Here is a 23621-nt window from a genome sequence, read left to right on the forward strand (position 1 = left end):
ACACGGGGGTAGGGGGAGAAACATGCAAAGCCCCAAAGTTCTATCATTTCTGCTGCAAACAAGAAAGCTATTGTTTCATGCCCCAGACACACTGCCTTGTATGGATGTAATGCCCCTTCTGAAATTTGTAGAACCCAGGGCCAACTTCTAAGACTTGGAAGAGCCTGGGAAAATTTTATCAGAACCTCTAAGTCGAAGCTAATTCTATATAAGGTGGCTGAGGCTCCCAAAAATTTTTGCCCAAGGTCACACAGCTACTAGTTAACAAAGCCAAGGCCTGGACCGGAGGGCAAAGGTAGAGGGAGGCGGAGGCTGCCCTATACGTGAAAGGGCAGTGAAGGTAAACCATAGCTGTGAACACAGTACAGAGTGGGCTACGGGTGCCAGTAAGCACAGGCCTTTTTCTTGTCCTCACTCCTTACTGCTGTGCAACCCTGGAAAAATATTCTCTGAGCTTATTTTCATACAAGTCCAACGGGGATAGCTGCTAGTTAGACTGGACACACACTGCTGTAAGGATTAAGTGAGGTAACAGAACAGAGCACTTTCAAACAGCAGCTCCTCTTGTTCAGCCTGTTTTAAGCTCATAGAGAGGGGCATTTGGGGAGACACAGCAACACTCGGGGAATGGTCCAACTCCAAGGTGCTGTCCTCACATGGACAGTGGGAGACACATATTCTCCCAGAGGTGCTCCTGGCACCAAGTATGATGTGTTACTGCTTAATGTGTCACTCAGAACTGAGTGTACCTCAGAACTCAAGCCCCTGAATCCTTTTGGAGTAAGACGGGAGCCTGTGCTTTCACAAGTGTCCCACCCCAAACCACTGCTTCAAAGTCCACCCTGTAGGAAGTCCTGTGACCCCATGGATCTGCTTAGGCTGGATAATGCACATACATGGAATGCTTGTTGCTTGGTCTCCCTTTCTCAGCACACGTCGTTTCCATGTTTGTGAATGTGTGGTCGTTCGGTACAATTGTGTGCAGGTGTGGGGGTCAGATGTTGACACCAGATGTCTTGCATCACTTTCCACTCTGTTTTTGAGACAGGGTCTCTCCCTGAACCTGCAGCTCACCAATTTCTGGCTGAGCAGAGAGCCCCTGGCCCTCCTGCCCCTGCAGCGCTGGGACCACAACCCTGGCTCTGCACCTGAGTTCTGGGGGTCTGCAGGTCCCTGTGCCTACACAGCAAGCTCTTTAGCCACTGACCGTCTCCCCAGGCACAAGGCTCATCCATGCTGTGGCATGCATCAGAGCTTCATTCTTGGGAAGCTCTTTTACCACACTCCCCAGGTAGTTTTGATGAGTGGGCTTTGCAGGACAAAGGAACAGCAATTCCTACAAGGCGAAACTTGAGGCTAATGTATGGCGCTACAGGGTGTGTTTCTCATGGGAAACGGAGGCAAAGCTGGGTGCCTGCCTTCTCCAGAGACTGCAGGGCCTGAGCAGGGTCTCCTAGGTGCGCTGTGCGGGTAGATGTGTTGTCTACGGACAGCAGCCTGGCTACTTTGGAAACTGGGCAGATTAGCTGTAAGAGACTCACACAGGGGGATTAGTCCCAACTCAAAGACTTTAATGTGCGTTATGCTCTTAGAAAAACATCTCCAAGGAAACAAGAGGAACCAAAAGCCTTAAACAGCAGGGCTCTCATTCAGAGACCTGCTGTGAGCTTGAGCCTCAGAAGAGGATAGCACTGGGATTCCAGAGCATAGCAAACAGCCTGAGGTCAGGGTGGAGGGCCTGGGAACCGTTTTTTTGAGACAGAACTCTGCCCACATAGCACAATGGGTGTGCCCTCAAGATTCCCTAACCCCAGAAACATGACAACACCGATGAGAACCCCACAGAGGGCCAGGGATAATTTTAAGCTACCCAGCTATCTCCATGGCTCTGAGGAAAAGGCCGAAGTTTAATAGGGCCTAAGAAGCAGGCTTGGAGCAAGAACTTTTCCTTTTGTTGTTGGTTTCTAAGTCTTCAGAAAAGTCATGGTAGCCTTAGTGAAAAATGGGAACATGTGGGAGGCTTCCATGTCCCACTTCAGAGTGTGAGGCCCCAGATTGAAATGTGATAGTACCAGCAGGGTCCCCAAGACCAGGGGCCAATTCTGGAGTATCAACCACTGAGGTTTCTAGGCAGAAGGGGACTTGGGAGGAAAAAACTGATGTCAACCAGCTGTCACACTCAACGCACCATCTTCCTTGTCATCCCTTCCAGGCTCCTGAGAGTTCAATGGCCCATTTTCTGACAGTTTTCCTTCTGCTCAACCAGGAGCAGCCGAAATCCTGTACAATCCAAATTCAACTGCAAACCTACATTACCTTAAAAATTCACTGACTAACTGCCACAGACCCTAGGATGGAGCAGGTTTCTTCTTTCCTCCTCTAACCAGCGACGGAATGGGCAGCTAGGTCTTCTGGAGTTACGGTTCATTTTCTCACCATCAGAAAGGATTTAGATTGCTGCTGGGGCAGGTTTCATCTGGACCACCTTTCTCTGAAATTCAGCACCAGGGCCAGGCTAAAGGAGCCACACAGAATGTATTCACTGGATTCCAGTTCCATCTTTATAGGACCTGACTGGATCTCTGTGCTGGAGATCCCAGGACAGATGAATATGTGAGGAACCGGGTTGTTAGCCACATGGGTCTCCCATGGCTTCAGGATTTGCAGTTAGGCAGTCTCGATGCCCTCAGGGAGCTCCACCACCACTGGGGCACAGTCCTCTGGCTCTGAAGCAAAGTCCCACCGGAACTTCTTAGTCAGGTGGGCTTGGAACTTTTCTGCTTTCTTCCTCAGGGTGGCGTCCACAGCAATACTGCAGGCAGAAGAAAAGAAAACCTACAGAGAACAGAGGGTAAGTTACTCCTGAGAACAGGGGACCAGGAAAGCTGTGGAAATTTCCTCCTGGTGTTCAGCTCTTTGGGGCAGCAGATCAGCTGCTGCTGGCACAGTCCCAGGACACCTGCTATGCAACCCCCACACCCCAAACCTAGAAGGAAGACACTGGAACAGGACTGGAATGGAAAATCACCATGCTGGGCAGATGCCCCATGGAAAGTAAGGCCGCCAGAGTTACCACTACAGTGCCCACCTGGGGTGGGGGTGGGGGATAGGATCTACAAGGCACCTGGGCAATAACACAGAAGAAACGACTTACACCAGGGGGTGTGAAGAAAAGTCTGGGGAGCAAAGCCCTTGGATGCCATAATGTCCTAGGCCCTCAGCCAACAAGGCTAAATTGCTGCTCTAATCTTCTAAGTGGGCCATAGACAACCAATTTGAGGCTTCTATTCCTCTTAAAAGCTGTCTTTAATGTTCATTTTAAAGAACATTACCATTGTTTAAATTGTGGTAAAGTAAGACATAGCTACCATTTAAACTAGTCTAAGTGATTAGCAGTGGCCACACATGCACTCCTATCATGCAATCATCACCAACACTCATCTTTAGAAACTTCTCATCTTCTCCAATTGACACTTTACCCACGAAACACCAATTCCCTCTCATTCCCTTCCCCTGGCTTCTGCTAACACTCTTCTGGTTTCTGACTAGGCTAGGAACCTCATGGAAGAGGAATCACATGCTATCGTCCTTCTGTGGCTGGCTTATTTCACTCAGCATGTCGTCAAGATTCAGCATATTGTAGCATACATCAGAATCTCTTTTCTCTTAAAAACTGAAGAGTAGAGCTAGACATGCTGGTGCACACCTGTAAGCCCAGTATGCAGAAGGCTGAGGCAGAAAAAAGTCACATCTAAGGCCAGCCTGGGTTACAGAGCAAGACCTTGTCCCTTACACTCCCCCACCCCCAATTCATACACACTTGCAGGGATGTGTGTGTATATATATATGTGTGTGTGTGTGTGTGTGTATAAATATGTATTATATCCACTTTACAAGGTATTTTTATTCATGTGTATGTTGTGCCTCTGACTACACCCATTCTCATGTAGGTGCCGGCAGAGGCCAGAAGGGAGTGTTGGATGTCCTGGAGCTAGAGTTTCAGGTGGTGTGAGCAGCCTAACATGGATGCTGAGAACTGAACTCAGAGCCTCTGCAATTAACCCCTGATCCACATCTTCAAGCTCTGGTGGTCCACATTCTGTCTGCCATTCACCTGTCCATGACGACTTGGGCTGTCTGTATTTTAGGTCTTGGGAATAAAGCTTCCATGAACATAGTTGTACAAATACTAATGCAGACCCAGACATGGAATTGTTAGACCTTATGGCAATTCTTCTTTACTGGACACTGTTTCCACAGCAGCTGTGCTACAGTATATCACGGCCATCAGAAGACAGGAGTCTAGTTTCTCGATAGCCTGCCCAATACTTCTTTGCTTTACTTACTTATCTTTGGACAACAAACATTCTGATAGGTTTGAGAGTTATCTCACTATAATTTTGATTTGCATTTCTTGGAGGCATGAAGTTACTGTGTAATTCAAATACTGATTTGTGCCCCCCCCCATCTGATTGCATTCTTTGTTCTGAGAATCTCCTGTCTCAATGTTGTGTAAACAATGCTCCCCAACTGTCCCCTGATGTGCCAATAAAGCAGCTTACAGCCAAGTGCTGAGCAGGAGAGAGAACAGGGCTAGAGTTCTTGCTAGCTAGGGGAAGAGGAGTTAGAGGCAGAAGTAGGGGATTCAGCCATGAGCAGAACTCCAAGAGCGATGAGAAGAGAAGAGCTGGCGTAGGAAGGCACAAAGTTCAAGTATCTCTGCGATATACGCTGGGAGGAAACCACATTAGCTTAGAGAGTTAAAACTAGAGTACTAACTGATCAGGTATTGTGCTATGAAGCTTGTTAAAATAATAGAACACAGTCTCAATTATTTTGGTGATAGCTGGGTTAAGAGAGAAACTGAGAAACAAACACAAGTTTATAAAAATAACTTTAACATCTAATGATTAGTAATGTTAAATATATTTCCATGAGGTTATTGGCCATTTGTATGTTTTCTTTGGCCAAATGTCTACAAGTCCTTTGCCATTTTTAACAAATGAACAGACCAACAGTAGGTATTCTTCATACATTCTAGATACTGAGCTATTATGCTGATGTCCCCACGAACTGTTTCAGCTAATACAAACATGGAGAGAGGAACAGAACAGATTTTTACACATTTGAAGGCTTCCAGTTCCTGAGAATAACCTCTTAAACAACCTTGATGTTCACAAAGAAGTTTCAGACAATCAACCTGTGTTTTCAGAATGTGGCTTTATCATTCATATTTTATTGAGACAAGGTCTTACTCTCAACCCTGGCTGGCCTGGCCTTGAGTTCAAATAGATCATCCTGCTCTTCTTCTAAGCACTAGAACAGAAGGTGTGTGCCACCACCTCCAGCTCAAAATCGTACTTAAGGCATGGGGTGGAAAGGTGTTCAATTACCCAGAAGGGAATACAAAGGTTTTTTTGTTTGTTTGTTTATTGTTGTAGTTTTTCAAGACAGAGTTTCTCTGTGCAGCCCTAGCTGTCCTGGAACTCACTCTGTAGACTAGGCTGTCCTAGAACAGTGATCTGCCTGCCTCTGCCTCCAGAGTTCTGAGATTAAAGGCATGAGGTCCCACTGCCTGGCAAATACAAAGTTTTCTGTCTGCCACCTGTTACCCTACAGGCCTATTGTAGACATGGCCACAGGGCACAAGCAACTGATTCAGTCACCTCCTGTTGTAGCTGGCCTAGCTACCACTATGGAGGACACTGCATTTAAGGAGCCTGCCTGTCAAAGACAACAGATATACTCTGTAGCTGACTCCAAGTGACCACACTTCTCCACAGTTTGTTAGCAGGAGAGATGATGCTCACTCTCAGTGGCCTTTGTTCATGGCCATTGTCTTCGAGCCATAAGAAGGGTAGCAGAGGCAGAGTACCTGGAGGTGGGTATGTGGCATGTATTCCAGATGTGGCTTAACCAAGGAACTGTTTAAATACAGGAGTGGGCAGCATGACTGTAGCAGCAACCCAGAGCAGTGGCTCACTGGAGGGACTGTATGATCTTGGGGGTGAAAGTTCCTCTGTGCTTCCCTGAGCCCTGGGTTACCTCAATGGTGGCCTCAACCTAACTGAAATAAAAGGCTTACTATTTACTGCTGATCTCATCCAAATTAGAAGCAATCCCAAACAGTGGCTCTCTCATACCTGCATTCTGCACTCCTGATATTTTAACATAAAAATTGTTTAATGCACAGAAGAACAAAGACAACCACAGGCTCAAAGAAAATTATTTTTGGCTTTTCTGCACAGTTCCTGGCACCAAATAATTGTTCCTTGTGTGATGGTGCTGGAGAAAAGGCTCATCCTAGAGATGAGCTTACATACCAGGTCCCAGAACACTGCTGGGTCATGTGCCTCATGCAAAGGCCTCGGCTGAAATGAACTGCTTGAACTCTGTTCTCTAGCAATAGGCCTGGCTTCCCTTGTGGCATCTCCCATACTGTCTTGTGTCACAGTGGTCCACTCCTTAAAGAGTAGGGAACAAATCCTAATTATCGGTGTGTCCAATACAGCATATCACCCAGAGCCTGGCACAGAGTTAGGGCCTCAGGATGCTCAGCAAAAAGTAAGGACCACACATGATCTGAGCTGTACTTGGCAGGAGCCGGAAGTGAGAGGCTGGAACAGGCTGCGCTCAGAGTCATCACCCACCTTCCCACTCACCTGAACACGCCTGCAAGGAAAATCAACCACAAATGGGTACAAGCAAAGCCATTTGATTTTGGTTTTGTTTTAAGCTTCTAATTTAAAAAGCATTTTGTCTTTTAACTTGTTGTTTAAACCTTTACTACAAGCCTGGAAGGCTGGAGAGCAGGAAATTACTACTCCTTTTGCACAGACAAGGGCGCTGGGTCACTCCACCAGGCTCAGTATGATTCAACCAAGACGGTCAATCTTATCCTTTCTCCACTACCACCTTCTTCTGTCTTGACAGACTAAACATATCTTTGACCCCGAACTTTTCGTCCTGCTCTGTGGGTACTTTTGCAGCTATTCCTTTTGCAGGTTTCCAGAACCTGGGACACAGACCACAGTGACTTTCATTTTTAAAAACCAACTTTACTGAAGTACGCTTGCTCCACTGCTTGGGTGAACAGCCATAACCATGCAGCCAGACAGGGTTTTCTTTTGAGATCTAACCTCTTTTTTTTTTTTTTTTTTTTTTTTTTAAAGATTTATTTATTTATTTTATGTAGATGAGTCCTATATCTGCAGGTACGCCTGCAGGCCAGAAGGAACATCAGATCACACTATAGATGGTTGTGAGCCACCATGTGGTTGCCGGGAATTGTACTCAGGACCTCTGGAAGAGCACATGGCGCTCTTAACTGCTGAGCCATCCCTCTACACCCTTGGAATCTACTTGTAACCAGGAAATCGCTTTGGCTTTGGTGAGGTATCATCACACTTAGGTCTCAGAACAGGTTGGTCACCCTTAGAAATGCTCTGCTGTTGTCATTGGACTGTCAAGCCCTCCTGTTCTTTCCCTTCCCCTCCCCTCTGCTCACTCTTGACCTCTACCACCTATGTTTTTAATAGTTTTACAAACTTAATATTACTTTGGTTTTTCTTAAGGTACTGTCTCAGCACATAGCTTGGAAAGAGCTTGAATTTACTATGTGGCTCAGTCTGGCCCCCAATTTTCAATTCTGCCTTAGCCTTGCTCCCAAGTACTAGGTAAGACTATAGATATGTGTTACTACACCCTGCTTGATAGCTTAAAAACAATTCAGAAAAGATGTTTAAGAGCATTTAGTTAGGACTAGGGATACAGCTCAGTAGTGCAGTGCTTGCCTACTGTTGGTGAGGCTTTGGGTTCAATTTTCAGTGACCCCCTCAACAAGGGCTGGTAGCAGGGGGGCCATTTATTCACATAATAAGTTATCCTGGTTCATTTATCTTCCAATTAATTCTATGCTTTCTTTAGAAAAGTTAATAATCATCTAGCTACTTTATTCCCTAAGGTAAAATCAAGTAAATACTTCTAATACCATGGAAAAATGAATCATCTCAATTTTGACTCATTAATCTTGGATATTGTTTTTAAAAGACTTTTAAAACAGGATGATCACATTTAGCAAATGAATGCATGTATCTAAAAGAAAAACAAAAAAACAAAAACAAAAAACATGGGCCAGGTGAGGTGGTGGCAGCTCTTTAATCCCAGCACTAGGGAGGCAGAGGCAGGTGGATCTGTAGATTCAAGGCCAGCCTGGGCTACCCAGTAAGACCATGTCTGAAAAAACAAACAAACAGAAAACTCCCAAATCCAAATAAAATTAAAATAAAGTATCAACACTTTAGTTTTAAGTCCATTATGAAGTTTAAAAAGAAAAAAGCTCCAGTCACAAACATGAGCTTTTAAAAAGCAAAGTTTGGTGACTGAACCACAGTCAAGACATGCTGAGAAAGTATCACAGAGGATAGCTGAGCCTGTCTTATCCTATTTTTTGGCTAAGCCAAAAAAGAAAAAAAACAAAACAAACAACAACAACAAAAAACCCTCAAGTGCCTGACTCACAAATGAAACTGGCCAGAACACTGTTATCACTCTAAGTGAAGTGGTTTTAAAGAAGGACTACATCACTGCAATGGTGAACAAGAAAAGGAAAAGCACCAGAAGTCACGCTTTCTTTTACGACAGGGTTTTTCTGTGTAGTCCTAGAGGTCCAGGACTTATGTAGATGAGGCTGGCCTTGAACTCCTAGAAATCTGCTACCTCTGCCTCCAGAGGTAGGCACCAGCACTCCTGGCCTCATGTCTTAATTTTTTCTAAAAATTACACTTATTTAATTTACATGTTCACACAGCATGCATGTGGCAGTCAGAAGGCAACTTGCAGGGGTCAGTTTTCTCTTTCTACAATGTGGGGTCCTGAGATCAAACTTCAGTCAACAGGCTTGGTGGCAAGCATCTTTACCTACTGAGCTTTCTTGCCAGCCTGGAATCATGTCTCCCAAGATAAGTTCAGAAAACTTATGCTGTTTCATCTAGAGCTATAATTCTACATAGGAACCCTCCTGCTTCAAGCCCTTCCAAGCTTCCAGGGCTTCAGAGCCAAACCTCAGCCCTGTCATCCCTTGTTCTACGAGTGTGAACAAAAACAGAAGGTCTATACCATCTACATAATGGCAGTGTAGACCCAACTTCTTGCATTGTTTTGAGGGCTGAATGAGACAATGCATACTGAGCATACAAAAGCCATAGTCGATGGCAAGGGGAGGTAGATACATTTATCTATTAGAAATGTTTATGAGGCCAGATGTGGTGGTGCACGCCTTTGATCAGAGGCAGAGGCAGGCTGTGAGTTAAGAGGCCAGCCAGGTCTATAGAGTTCAAGGACAATCAGGGCTCGGTTAAACAGAGAAAACAAACAACAACAACAAAACAAACAAACAAAAGAGGTACTGTTGTTAAAAGAAGAGGAGGAGGAGGATGGCTGAAGAGTTGTCTCAGAGGTTAAGAGCACTGTTCTTCTAGAGGTTCTGAGTTCAATTCCCAGCAACCACATGGATGCTCATAACCATCTATAATGAGATCTGGTGCCTTCTTCTGGCTTGTAGGCACACATGCAGACAAAACACTATAAATAAGTAATTAATAAGTAAGTAAGTAAATAAATAAATAAGAAAGGAAATGTTTATGATGTGAGCTGGAAAGAAGGCTCAGTGGTTAAGAGCACTGGCTGCTCTTCCAGAGGATCTAGGGGTGATTCCCAGCACCCACATGGCAGCCCACAACAGTCCATTACTCTAATTGCAGAGAATCTGACATCCTCTTCTAGTCTTGAGCACTAGGCATGCCAGTGGAGTGGAAACATGCAAACAGGCAAAACAACCATAATTTTTTTTAAGTTTATGATACAAAACTTATAGATATTCTGGTGACCAGGGATGTAGCTCAGTTCACACTTTCCTCACAAGGACAAAGTCCTGGGTTCCCTCCCCAGCACCACATTACCTGCACAGAGTGGCACTTGGAAGGAAGAGGCAGGAAGGCCAGACATTAAAGATCATGTACATCTACATGGGGAGTTTGAGGCTAACACAAGGTACAAAAGATCCCACCTGTCTCAAAAATATGACAAAAACACAATAACAACAAAAAAAAACTCAAAATAACTCCTAGCTATGCAACTTGCCTGGAATGTACCCACAGCTAGAACAAAACAACTTGCTCTCCAAACACCATGGGTCATGTGACTGCATGCCTAAATACTACACAATCAGCAGTTAGAATCTTAGAATTCTTATTTTATGCATAACTCTTTCCAACACACTATTAATTCCAGATTATCTTTTCATTGACTTTCAGGAAATAGTGGTGAGTTAAGTTACTTTAAATGAAAAGAACTTTTTGTAAAAAAGAAATCATTTTTATTCAGGCTAAATCCAAGGGATTTGTAAAAGCCCGTGGCATCTATTCAAGTGTCTCACATGGGGAAGTTGGAGGGGGGGAAAAAATCAATGGCTCAGGCCCTCCCAGGGCTGACTTTGTCCATGCTCACTTTAAGGTTTTTAAGTGCTTACACACACAAGTACCAGTCCCCCTCCACGGACAGGAGACATTTATGCTCCTGAACAAGGAAGCCAGCTCCACTTGACTAGCTGGGGAAGAGAGCAAGCCACAAATGAGTATGGGCAGCATCAAGCTTTTAAGGTCTGATTCATTCAGTCACAAACTCCTCAGCTGAGCGCTTCTGTGTGGGGGAATGCATTCTCACTGCCAAGACGGCATCATTAAAAAAAGTTCTGTAATATCCTAGTCCACACTGCGCCTTTTGAAATGTATCTCCCACATAAAACTATCCTGAAACCCCTTATTTTCCCCAGAATCCACCATTCTCTCTTTGATGTATCAAATGCCCTTTGTCACACTACTTTTTGTTTGTTTATTTTTCTGTGTAGTCCTGGCTGTCCTGGAACTCTCTCTGTAGACCAGCCTGGCCTCAAATTCAGAGATCCACCTGCCTCTGCCTCCCGAGTGCTGGGATTAAAGCCGTGTGCCACTATCGCCCTGCTCAGACTTTACTATTTATACATATATTTGCACTGCCAAAGGAATTATAGGTGCTTTACATGTAAAAGAACAAGTAGTAACACAGGTCAAACCTTAGGTGTTGAGGGTAACCAGTGAGGAAAACAGTGCAGGCTATGGCGCTGTGAGGAATGCTGTACTAACTTCTAGATGCACACCCCTTGTGGTAAGCTAGTGGCAAGCACGGAGCAGGCCTAGAGGACTAGGAGGCAGAGGTAAGGCATGGCCTCACAGAGAGGGAGTATGGGCAAGGACATGACAGGCTGAGGAGAATCAGGTTAAGTCTAGAAGGCATGAAACATGGATGTAAAGTTTTGGTTACATGAGGTTCCAGAGAACATTCTAAAAAACATGCTTACAGTTAATGCTACTTTGACATTTTCCAATATGCTGAGAGAAGATCAAACTCAAATGATATGGTTTTCACAACTACAACAAAGGAAGACTAGGGATGGTGTGCACGTGTAGCTCCAGTTGCTTGCACGGACAGAAACACTTGCGTCCAGAAGTTCAAAGCTAGTGTCAGAAACAAAGCCAGATCCTATCTCAAAAGAAAAGAAAAAGAAAAGCATGAAACAGCATGGCCTATGGGGAGCTTGCTGTGAGCAGACCACTGACTGAAGAGGAAACAGCAGCTAGAGACCAGGCTAACAGCCAAGAAACACGGAGCCTTGGGGCCAAGGCTGGCACACTTACATTTCCTAGGCAATAGGGGAGCCACGGAGAAATAGGATGAGAGCTGTACTTTGGAGTAACAGAGGCAGCAGTGTGAGAACCTTAACAAGGTAGGCATGGAGGCTGATAAATTCTGATGTAGTCTAGGAAAGACCAAAAAGCCTGGGCTACTACCATGGTACAGGGACAGTTCTGCTTTCTGTAACACCAGTATCTGGAATTCTTCAGTTAATTCATCTGTTTACTTCCTGCTGTCAAAACTCTGGCACTCTTGTTCAATTATATTCCCACTTCTAGAGCAAAATCTTATTTACAGCAGGTGCTCAGTCAGTACTCCGAAGTCAACGAACCCTTGAGGACAGGAACCCTAGCTAAGTCCTATTTGTACTCCTTAACAACAGCGTGGAAGGCTGTGTGCAAAATGCTCAATAACATTTATTGGTGTGCTATCTTAAAGGTATATGTCCTGAACATTTTCAAATAATGACATCAGCTGGCATAGCTCAGTCAGTAGAGTGTGAGACCCCCGGTTTCATTCCCAGTGTCCCATAAACTGGGTGTGTTTGGCACACACCTGTAATCCCAGGACTTGGGTGGACAATGGAGGATCTGAAATTCAAGGTCATCGTTTGCTACAAAGGGAGTTTGCGGGCAACTGGAGCTAGAGAGCTTGTCTAAGAAAAAAGCCCCAAACGACCCAAATGACATTAAGTTTCTTGTCTAGAGAATTTCCAAACCATCAGCACTGCACAACCCACATGCGCATCAGGCAACCAGCTGGGCCCTTGGTATTCTGCAAATTGCTGCTGCCACACAAGCTGGCAACACCATGGCCTTCCTGTTCCGTGACAGCATTCACTCTCTTCATGAGGGTGGTACCTTATTCCCTAGATGGCATCATTCCCCATGGCTGCAGATACCAATGGAGGCAGATGATGCCACACTGCCTGATAGCCCAGTGGTGTTGTGGAGGGTCCCCATGGAAGAGGAACGGAAATTTAACTTCTCTTTCTATAAAGAAGAGAAAAGGGCAGTTAAATTCTGCAGTAGAACATGCCAGGCTCAAGCCATCGTTTGACAGACATATCACGACAGTCTGCACAAGTCCTCCAAATGGCAGAGTTTCCAGGCAACTGCCTGCTGCCTAACTACAGGGAGCCTTCCAATAGCATGGCGGCTTAGAAGAGCGCTCTGCACCTCCGAGGAACAACGTCCACAGGATGGCTTTTAGGGGGAGTAGGGCGGGGAGTCCATGCTGTACTCATTATTTTTTTTTTTCAGTGCTGAAGACTGAACCTTGAAACCATCAGGTAACCAACCACTCTGCCAGGTTTAGCTTTTTACTTGAAAACTGAGAATGATCTGTTCTGTCCAATAGGGTTCCCAGGGAACCCACATGTGATGGCTAATCTCATCTCAGTTGCCAACATTATGGGATCCAGAGTCCCCTGGGAGAAGAGTTGCAGGCATGCCTGTAATTTTGGCTGACTAGGTTAACTGAGGCATAAAGATCTACCACTGGTCCCTAGGCTAGGATCCTGGAATGCAGAGAGAAGCCAGTGAGTTAAACACAGGCATTCACCACGCTCTGCTTCTGCACCTGTGGATGCAGTGTAAGCCGCTGCCTCAAACTCCTACTGTCGGACCACCCCACCATGATGCAATGTAACTTTGCCCTGTAAGTTCAACAACAACAACAAAAAGCTATTCTCTTTTAAGTTGCTTTTATCAGGTTATCTTATCACAGCAACAAAAAAAGTAACATTATATAACACAATAAATACGGTGTCTGCTACCCAACGGCATTAATACTAGTTTCTTCCATGGGTGGGAATGAGAGATAAGTGAGGCACCATCTTGCATGGAACAGGCTTTATGGGGCACCACACACAAGAAGGAATAAATATATCGCTGGCACAGAAGCCATGGAATCAGACAACTAGCTGTGTCTGCCTCTGCTCTACTTGAGAAAGTTATAAAATGTGAGTGACAGAGTCTGTCCCAAGAACATACAGGAAGCTAATCTGTGTGCCAAGGGAGGAAACAGTACAGGATGAAGATTCTAAGTTGTTTGAAGCTCTTTCCCTAATTACCACTCATAATGAAAATTTAATTGCCAAGTTAAAAGCAAATTTTACTGTTTCTGTCAGAGAATCTCTGTAGAAACTGGCACATTTTGTTTGAACAGGAAATCAAAGTTGCTTTAATGCTTAAATGAGATCTAAGGAGCTGCAGCTGTTTCTTTGGGAATAACGAGCTTCCAGACTCTGCCTCATTCGGCTGCAGCAACTCTCAGCTTCAGCAAGAACAGGGAGCTGGTGCTCTGGCTTAGCTGTGGCTCACCCCTCTGGGTTCATTCCTTGAAGCTCCACGTGTTTGGTGATGCTAACAAGTGGGGCCTGGTGAGAGGCTCTTCGCTCGCTGGGGTAGTGCTCTTGGGAAGGATTAATGTAGCCACAGTGGGGTTCTTCGGTTGCTTTTTCACAGACGTTGTCAACAGTAGGGCCCCCAAGTCTTGAGCTCTGAGCCTCCAAAACCAGGAGCTAAATAAACCTCTGCTGGGCCTGCAAGATGGCTCATCATTTAAAAGCGCACAGCATGATGACCCGAGTTCAATCCTCAGAACCCACAGGACTCCCACAAGTTGTGCTCTGACCTCCACAAGCATCCCAGGGCACCTGTGCCCACCCTCAAATACTAAAGTTAAGAAATAAAAATAAATTCATAAACCTCTTTATTTCAAAGTAGACTGCCTCAGGTATATCCTTAGAGTAATAAAAATCAGATACTACAACTAGATAGCCCAGAGTAGTGGAGAGTATACAAATTCTAAGTGCCCAGTGCTGGGCCCTCTGGGGTGATATGGGGAGAGATGGCACAGAGAGGGTCTCTGGCATAGAGGCATTTAGCACACAGCAAAAGATAAGAGAAGCAGGAAACATTCCAAGATTAGGAGCTGCACTCAAGAAATATTAGGGTCCTGGGAAAATAGCAAGAGAGAAAAGGTGGTTCTCCCGAGGGTGCTCTCCTGTGGGTGCCTTCCCCCTGCGCCACGCGTGCCAGCCCACACAATGCTCACCTGTAAGGTGCTGGTGAGGAAGTTGTCCTGGGAGACAATGTCCACAAAGAAGTCGGCAGGGATCTCACCAAGCTGGTGGTACAGGACGGAGATGAGGCTGATGTACAGGCTGTGGTGCTTCACCATGGTGGCTTCTGAGCGACACAGCAGGTTCAGGAGCCGCTTCCAGTGCTCAAACGCCTCATACACATTGCCCAGCAGGAAACAGACAAAGGCAAACTGGAGTTCGCCTGCGAGGTACAGAGGAGAGCGTGGAGTACCAGCTGACACTTCCCCACAAGGTTTACAATGCCAACATCTACACTAGGCCAGAGCAACAGGGAACCCTGTACCCTTGTCACTCCAACAGAACTTAGAATGGGATTCTGTGTCCAACAAGTACTCAGTAAATACTTACTGAGTTGCTGTAGATTCAAACCATGGGATGCCACACTGGCTAGGCAGTTACTTAAAAATGGGCCACAGGGAAGAAGTAGTAAAATGCCATGCCTAGCATTGTAAAAGCCGGGCCCTCAGCCTGCCTGTCACAAGCACTAGATCTCATTAAAAGCAAAGCTGCAAGCTGGATGTGATAGCTCATGCTTTTAATACCTGCATTTGGAAGGCAGAGGCAAGCAGGTCTCTGAGTTCAAGGCCAGCCTGGTCTACAAATCTAGTCCAAAATAGCCAGGGCTAAACAGAGAAACACAGTCTAGAAAAAAAAAAAAAAAAAAAAAAAGAAAGAAAAGGAAAGCTGCCCAGGGCTAGAGAGGTGGCTCTAGGGTTTAGAGTATTTGCTGCTCTTCCAGAGGACTCAAGTACAGTTGATAGCACCCACTACAGGCAGCTCACAGCCACCTAGAACCCCTCGAGGTGCAGGGGATCTGACATCCTCTTCTGGCTCGAGAGCGTGCGCATGCATGTGTGTGTGTGCGCGCACGCACACACACACACACACACACACACACACACAATTAAAAAAAAATCCTAAAATAAAAAATAAAGCCAGGCATGGTGGCACATGACTTTAGCCCCAGCACTCAAGGAGACAGAGGCAGGTAGACAGCTGTGAGTGTGAGGCCAGCCTGCACAGCCTTGGCAGGACAGCTCTGTATGGCTCTGTGTAGCCAAGACTACAGAGAGAAACCCTTTCTTAAAAAACAAAAAACCAACCAAATAAGCAAAAAGAAATTAAGTAAAGCCGCCCACTTGTCACCTCAGAGATCCTGGCTAAGCAAAGATGATGGAGAATAGTACTTTACAATCAACTCTTAACACTTCTGTGTCACTGACATGGCCACATCAGTGGCTAGTATTTCCAGCTGACAGGACTCATTCTAGGGCTGGTGCAAAGCTGTTACACTCCTCAGCCCAGTTCCCCTAGGTCTTCCTTAAGATGAGGTCAAGGGCCTGCCTAGGATTGTCCGACTAAGGTTTTGAATAATGGAAGCAAGCTCTAACAGACGTGATGCTGGGCAGGAACACTTGTACAGTCTCCCCCAGCAGGACAGTCCTAAGTTCTTGTTCCAGGGCTAGCTCACCAGTCAGCTCGGTTTATTTAATCACAGGGCTCTGATTTCATCTCTGAGCAGCCTAGTGGATAAGAGCATGGGCTCTGGAGTCAAACCGCCCAGATTTAAACCTTACTCTATCACTTAGCAGCAGTGTGACCTAAGGCAAGATACTTAATCTACTTATGCCTTGATTTCCCTATCTGAGAATTATAATGAAGAGTAAATTACTACAGTGCATGCTAAACATTTAGAACAATATGGGACACAAAGCAGCACTCAAAATGCCAGTTCCCACTCCCAAGCTCCACTTGATGATACCTGTCTCCAAAAAAGACCTCATAATCCAGAAGCCACTGTAGGTGGGCAAGCAACTGGGGGGCTCTGCCTGGCAGGTAGACCGCATCTGAGCTGGGTATAGTTGTGCACTCAGGAGGTGGGGGCAGGGGAGTCATCGCCACCACAAGGTGCAGCCATCCGGGTTACAAAGCAAGGTCCTGACTCTAAATGAATATGCTCACACGGACTCACCAGACACAGTTGCTCTGGCTTCAAAGGTGGCCGTAAACTTAAGCTATGTCTATGTGGGCCATAAAAGAATGAATCAGCAAATACCACCTCAAATGCATGGTGTTTGATCTGTCACCATTAAGGACAGGAAAAACTAGTTCCCTGATCCCTGACTGTGCAATCTTTTCAAAACACAGTGAAGTTTTCTTTGCACAATGACTTCCTACTTTGTTTGGTTTTACCTGGTTAAACTGTGTAATTAATATTAGCTCATTCTTTTGTATTCGTAGCACTACTTTACTGTTTTTGATTTAGAGGGGCATATAAAGTACATATTATTTTAAATTAAGAGTGCAAGTGGCAATAAAACTATAAAAATAAAAGTCCTGATCTATGCCAGTGAAGAGAAACACTTTAAGAACTCAAGAGCAAACTGAGGTATCAGATGGGGCTTCTAGGAACACAGATCTGGCCAGAAGACCAGGAGCCTTGGGCTCCGATCTCAGTAACCACTCTATGGGTCAAATCCTTCTCTCCACAGGGCTAGGCTACACCAACGATGATCAAACACAGAATTATCTAAGATGCTCAAATTATTAGATGGACAGCCAGCTAGCCAAACTGATGGAGCCCTTAGAGATCTCTTGACTAAACTCTCTAGGCTAAGGGTGAAGATACGCATGTATGTCTAATGACTACTAATGAGTCTACTACAGGCGTCCTTTAAGAACACTGGACTAGATAACCCAAGATGAACCCTCTACTCTAGTGTCCTCCCCCAAAGCCGAGCTCCTTCTCACCAAGTACATCCTGGGGGTTGCCAGGGAACTGCTTGCTGAGCACAGTCTCGAGGGCATAGCTCAAGTCCATGCTGTGCCTTGTGATCTCTGCTGGTGTGGCACCTGCTGGGAACATTTGAGTGGGCAACTCCGAGAAGCGGATCTCAGTCCCAGCCCTGGGCTTCATCTCTGGCAGCCGGGCTAGGCCTTCCTGGTAGCTTTTGCACTCAGTGCCACAGAGGGGTAGATTCTGCTCCACCCTGTCCTTGGTGTGCTTCATGGAAAGCACGGGCAACACGTCTGAGAAGGCGCAGATCTGCCGGCTCTCAGGCTGCAGCTTCTCCACAGTGACCTCACTGATGAAGCTGGTGAGGGAGATCCATTTCTTGAGTGTAGCATATGGGTAAGGTCCCAGAAACTGGTCTAGCTCTGGGAGATTAGCTCTCATAGCATCTACTTCAGCCTCTGGAGCAGGAGACAAGTCTAGCTCTTCCTGAACCGCATTCCAGCGCAGGACAGTCAGCCCCCGCTGCTTCAGGCTAAGGAAGAAGCCCATCCGAGGGCCCACCTCCCTGGGATTGGCCTTGTCCACAGAGCTGTAGTGGAGGAAGTGGATGCCAGGGGGGATCATCTTCACACCCCGGAACTTGGGACCCACTTCCCAGGAGTTGTAGTCAATGCCAAACTCTGTCCCCCTGGGCATGTTCAGAATGACAACAGTGGCTCCTTCAAAGAAGAGTTGCTTAGCTAGCTCAGGATCCATCTGCATGGAAGCCATGGGGCCAGTGGGGGGTAACCTAAAGCAGGACTCTTTGTCTCCTAGAACAGCAGAGAAAAAAAGTGAACGAGTTGATCAGAATATGGTAAAAAGTCGCCTTCATTTCTTGTACATTCACTTTATGTCACGCACTGACACAGATCCCAACAGAATTAACTCCCTTAATCCATGACATGTCTAACAGATGAGGAAAACAAGGATCAAAGAGATTTGAGGGTTTTAAGGAGCAAGAGTCTTCATTCCACCACAACAGAGGCACCATTTAAGGAGAGGTGATAACGCTCAAGGTACACAGTGCCAAAACGAAATCCTGCCTGCTGGTACTGCAGGCTTGTGGCCACTGTACGCTCAGATATCGCCCTCTTATCAGAAGGTGAGGATGGAAAAAGCACACATGGCTCATTTTCAACCAGAACTATGCAAAAACCATCTTAAGCTACAATTCTACCAAAAACCTGCTACTGGAGAGTACATAAGATCTGGCAAAGATGTCAGGCATGGTGGCGCACACCTGTAATCCAGCACTTGGGGAGCCAGAGAACAGGTGGATCTCTGTGTGAGTTCGAGGCCACCCTAGTCTACAAAGCAAGTCCAGGACAGCCAAGGCTACACAAAGAAACCCTATCTCAAAAAACAAAACAAAACAACCAACCAAACAACAACAAAAAAATCTATCAAAGATGAGCAAATCAAATCAGTTACCTAATTTCCCATGAGCATCTAAAATTAACAAAAGTTTGAGGAGTGCTTCCTCAAAAACCTAGTTGAGAATGAGGGAAAATAAAGGACTAATCTCCTTGTTTAAAAACAACCTAGCAGGGTACAGTGGTATATACCTGTGTTCCTAATCCTTAGGGGATGGAGGCAGAAAAATCAGGAGTTCAAGATCATCCTTGAGACTGTCTCAGAAATCAAGAAATAAAACAAACATCTGATGGGAATATGGTTCCTTGGGTATGGTGCTTGTCTAATACACACAAAGAATCCTTAAAAAAAAAAATCTGTGGGAGGTATACGGAGGAGGTTTAGAAGTTAAAGTCTTTCTCAGATACATAGTGAATTTGAGGCCAGCCTGAAACACACACACATAAGACACTCTCTTAAAAACAAGCAAACAAAACAACCAAAACACCTAAAGTCCAGGGAACAACTCACCTACAGAGCCACAATTCATCCAGAGATTGACACGGAAGGCTTACAGTAAGTATTTGAGGAGGAGCTTAGAGTAAATTTTTTTTTTGTCCACATTTAAATTCCCTAAAGGGGGCTGGGTGCTGGCAAAGGCGCAGTTAGTAAAGGCACTTGCGCATAAGCCTGACTTGGATGGCCAGAACCCAGATAAAGGTAGAAGGAGAAGAGAACCTACAAGGTTGTCTAGCTTTCACTGGACTCAGCATGTGACACAGCACTCGCACACACAGTATTAAAAACAGCAGCTCCGCAGCAGATGCTGGCTCTGTGGTATGCTTCCATGAAGATGTGTGCTTGTATGTGCATGCAGTAACGGCCTAAAAGTCTTATGCCTGTAGTTCAGAGTCAAAAAAGTCTGAAACTTACAAATGGGTTGTGTTCTTCACAGTCCTGCGATGAAGTCACCTCCTCACCCTGGTCACCACCTCCCTAGCGCAGTGAGTTGTTGTCCCTCAATGCGTTCTCTATCTGGCTTCTCGTGTGGCTTTCGGGGGCATAAAGTCTCACTATGCATCAAAAACACTGTCCCCGAACCCAAGGTCTGTTCCAGCCACACTGGCTTCTTTCTGACCCTCAAACCAGAGGAAACTCTACCCACAGCACACTGTCATACAGTTTTGTTGTTGTTGTTCTTTCTTTGTTTTTAATCTTAGTCAAGTCCCTCGACTCGAGGCCAAGTCAAATGTTCCTGTTGCCGTTCCATTCTAGTGACAGAGGGGTAACTTTGTGTACTTGACTGAGGACTGTCATGCCACAAGCCTTGAGTCCTAGATCCCTAGAACAGACGCGATGCTTTAAAATTTAACTAACTACAATACGTTTTTAAATAAAGCCAGGAAGCTGGCGAGTGACTTACCGGAAGCCACTCAGAGAGGTGGGCAGAACCAGAGCGAGTGTGTTATAAGTTCTTTGGTCCCCAAGATCTATAGTTAAGGAAAAAAGTTACTTCGTGGGCCCCAGAAAGCCTGACCACAGTGTCAGGGTGTCTCAATGGGAAAGACCTCCTGAGACAGCAGCTCAGACTCGGCTGGTAAGATTGTGAGCCAAGAAGCGAAGTGGCCCGACCAAATCCAACGAAACAAGAGGACGAAAGAGGCACCAAGAGCCGACACTCACCTTATCGCCTCCAAACTCCGGCTCCGCGAACACCGGACGGAAGTTAGCGGCTTTTGCGCCGGATAGGTGCTACAGAAAAAGTGGTCCGGTGGAGCCCGCGGTCGCAGAAGAAATGGCCCGTGCTTACAGGTTCCTCTCCATAAAGCACTGCATTTTCTTGTCAGTGTTTCATTTTACCGCGTGCATTGTATCTAGCAACTTTAATTAAACTATGCACTTTATGTCCGCTTCCAGAAACATACTCACCAGTTGTGGTCCTTTGGTCCCCAGCAGACACGGGCACCAAAGCATGGTCCAGGTGTTGGCACGAAGTAGCCACAGTTAGACCGGCTCAGTCATGGTTGGCCCTCTTTAGCCACATTACTCTGCCCGTCAAAGTGTCTGACCCTAGGCAGAGTTTCAGAAACCAAGGCTGAAGAGAGAACTAGTCCCTCCAACAGCCACCACAGCAGTTTCTCGTACAGTGTTCACCTCTTGCAGACCTAACAGAATGCCACAGTCAAGTTATAAATGCTCACTGAGTGAGGAAACCTGCCTGTCGTTTTCTCCACTATTTCCTTAGACTCTAGCACATAGCCATCATAGATATACTGTGTATTTAATAACCACTAATAATATGATATAGTAAATGACTGTTTGTGGGCCTAGCCTTGTGCTAGGTGGTTCTGTAAGTCAGAATTCCACTAAGAACCAGAGCCGCTAAAATAGCATATGTCATGCATTGCAAAGAATTGCCTTATGTGGCAGTGACGGTTAGCTAAACAGCACCAAAATCTACAGGGAAGGCACTTGGACACTGCTTCTAATCTTTACACTGACTATAGCCAGTGTTTGACCCTGCCCTAATCCTGTACTGCCCACTTTACCTACCTGATTTTCAACCCTCTTGTTTATCTTTGAAGACAGGATTCTTAAAGGCCTTCAATCTCTGAGTTGACCGAGACAGGTTGGATCGAAGATGGCTGACAGAGCTGAAGACAAACAACCTCTAACTTCCCCGTCCTCCCTCTGCCTTTTTGGGGGCATAGCTCCAGCACAGCTGTCAGCGGAAAGGAGCCGTAAAAGCAGTGCCCAAATTCCTGGAAAACTCCGGCATTCCTGGAAAAATCAGGGTCTCTCCACCCCCTTTACTAGCCTCACTTCTTTTGTACTATACCTGCATCTCTCTAACCCCTGCAGGTCAAGGGGTTGATCTGAGTTTATCTCCCATTTCTGTTAACCAAGACTAAGTCTCCCGTGCTGCTAGATGTGTCCTTAGTCTTCTTACTGGTGCTACAATTCTTAGAGAAAAATGACCCAACATGGGAATAAAAATTTGGTAATTAGTATTCTTAATCTACAAAAAGATAAAACTGGGGTTTACAGAGGGGCTACAAACCCAGAGAGCACAGAAATTGGATGCAAAACATGATCTCCCCGGGGCTCTGATCCCTGTGCTGGTGTTCCTTGTCTGTCCTCTTCCCCAGTGACAGCTGAACACACCAATCTGTGCCACCCACAGTTTCACAATTCATCTCTTAGGGGGTTGCAGACTAGCTAGGTGATATGATCACGGTGAGTCACACTGGGCTGCCATAGTGTTAGCCAGAGGTGACATTCTCTGGTAGGCACATCAACCTCAAAGTGCCCTGTTACTTCTGCTTCTCTCCCCACCCCTCTCAACTCCCATCTTAGGAGCTGAGCTTTGTGATCTCCGAGCTTCCTGTTCTGGGTGGCTTCTCCATCTTTTTAGAGACTCGGGGCATTTAGCATTGGACATGATAGTTTTAAGATGTAAAGATGGTGGCCTAGAAATCCAACTTTGTGAACCCTATTGGTCCAAATCACAATTGCCCAACTTTGGCATCATTTCGTATTTGGAGTCAGGTAATTCTTGGTTGCAGACGTCTGTGCACTGGAAGAAGCTTAGCTGCAAATACAGGCTCCAATCTCTAGAACACTGGTCACAAAATGTGTCTAGAAACTGCTCCATCGCCCTTTCCAACTCGAGCTGAGAAACACATTGCTCTACAGGAACTATCCCAGCTTCTCCCCAGAAGCAGAAAGGCTAGGCCTACAGGTCCAGGAGGTGTGCAGTCCCAGTGTTTGTAAACTGAGTCCTTTTCCAGAACCCTAAAAGGGATCAGTCTTTAAAAGAAACATGCGAGGGAAATTCTGGGAAACAGTCACAAAGTTCCTTGCCGCAATTGTGTTTCCCAACAAACAGGACTCTGGGGAAGACAAGATTATTTTCACTGTGTAGCCTCTCCATCATTTAGTGAACTGGCTTCGCAGAGAAAAGTGGTTAATACTTAGTAGCTGAAACGGTGGGGAAAATGTTCACGATGTAAGTTTTAAAAATTTGGGGGATGGTATGCACAAGATGACTTCGACTCTGAAAAACAAATGTGTGTGTGGAGGGGGAGACTCGTTTTCTGAGATTTGGAGTGGTAAAGAAAGGTGATCTGGGGTGATAGTCTTGACAGGATATAATAGAAAATGTAGAATGTGCTCCTCAGATGACCTAAGGAAGAAATGTAGAATTTATATAGATTATGATTTTAATTTCAACCTCTACTCATTGCTTTATTTCAGTGCTTGAGTGTGTGTGTGTGTGTGTGTGTGTGTGTGTGTGTGTGTGTGTGAAAGGCAGCTTGTGTGCCATGATGTGCATGGAAAGATCAGAGGCCAACTCGCAGGACTCAGATCTCTCCTTCCACCATGTGGGTCCTGGGGATTGAACTTAGGTTGTCAGGCTTGGTGGCAAGTGCTTTTGCGTGACCTGCTGAGCCATTTCACCAGTTCCCCGATTTCCTTTCTTAATTATTTTCAAAGTGGTTTACTTTAGGGAAAAGAAAGTCGCTAATGGGATGGGTGGTAGGAGCATGTGCCGGGATTGCTGTGCACAACAATCACTTGGCTCCCATGGTGGGGGGTGCTCTTCTTTCAGAAAGATGAACTATACTGCACCTCCCTCCTTCAGATACT

General features: G+C 45.7%; 1 protein-coding gene across 1 annotated transcript; it reads right to left on the reverse strand.

Annotated features, from left to right (window-relative positions):
* Window positions 1–1550: 1550 nt before the first annotated feature.
* Aar2 (AAR2 splicing factor) lies at window positions 1551–20708 on the reverse strand. Its single transcript, XM_055602430.1, has 4 exons — window positions 20655–20708; window positions 17591–18388; window positions 14791–15020; window positions 1551–2835 (listed from the first exon to the last, which is right to left on the reverse strand). The coding sequence occupies exons 2-4, from the start codon at window positions 18345–18347 to the stop codon at window positions 2668–2670; spliced, it is 1155 nt and encodes a 384-aa protein (XP_055458405.1). The 5' UTR covers window positions 18348–18388; window positions 20655–20708; the 3' UTR covers window positions 1551–2667.
* Between the last annotated feature and the right edge of the window lie 2913 nt (window positions 20709–23621).

Source organism: Psammomys obesus, unplaced genomic scaffold (genome assembly GCF_907164565.1).
Source record: "Psammomys obesus unplaced genomic scaffold, mPsaObe1.curated_primary_1811, whole genome shotgun sequence".
NCBI classification, from domain to species: domain Eukaryota; kingdom Metazoa; phylum Chordata; class Mammalia; order Rodentia; family Muridae; genus Psammomys; species Psammomys obesus.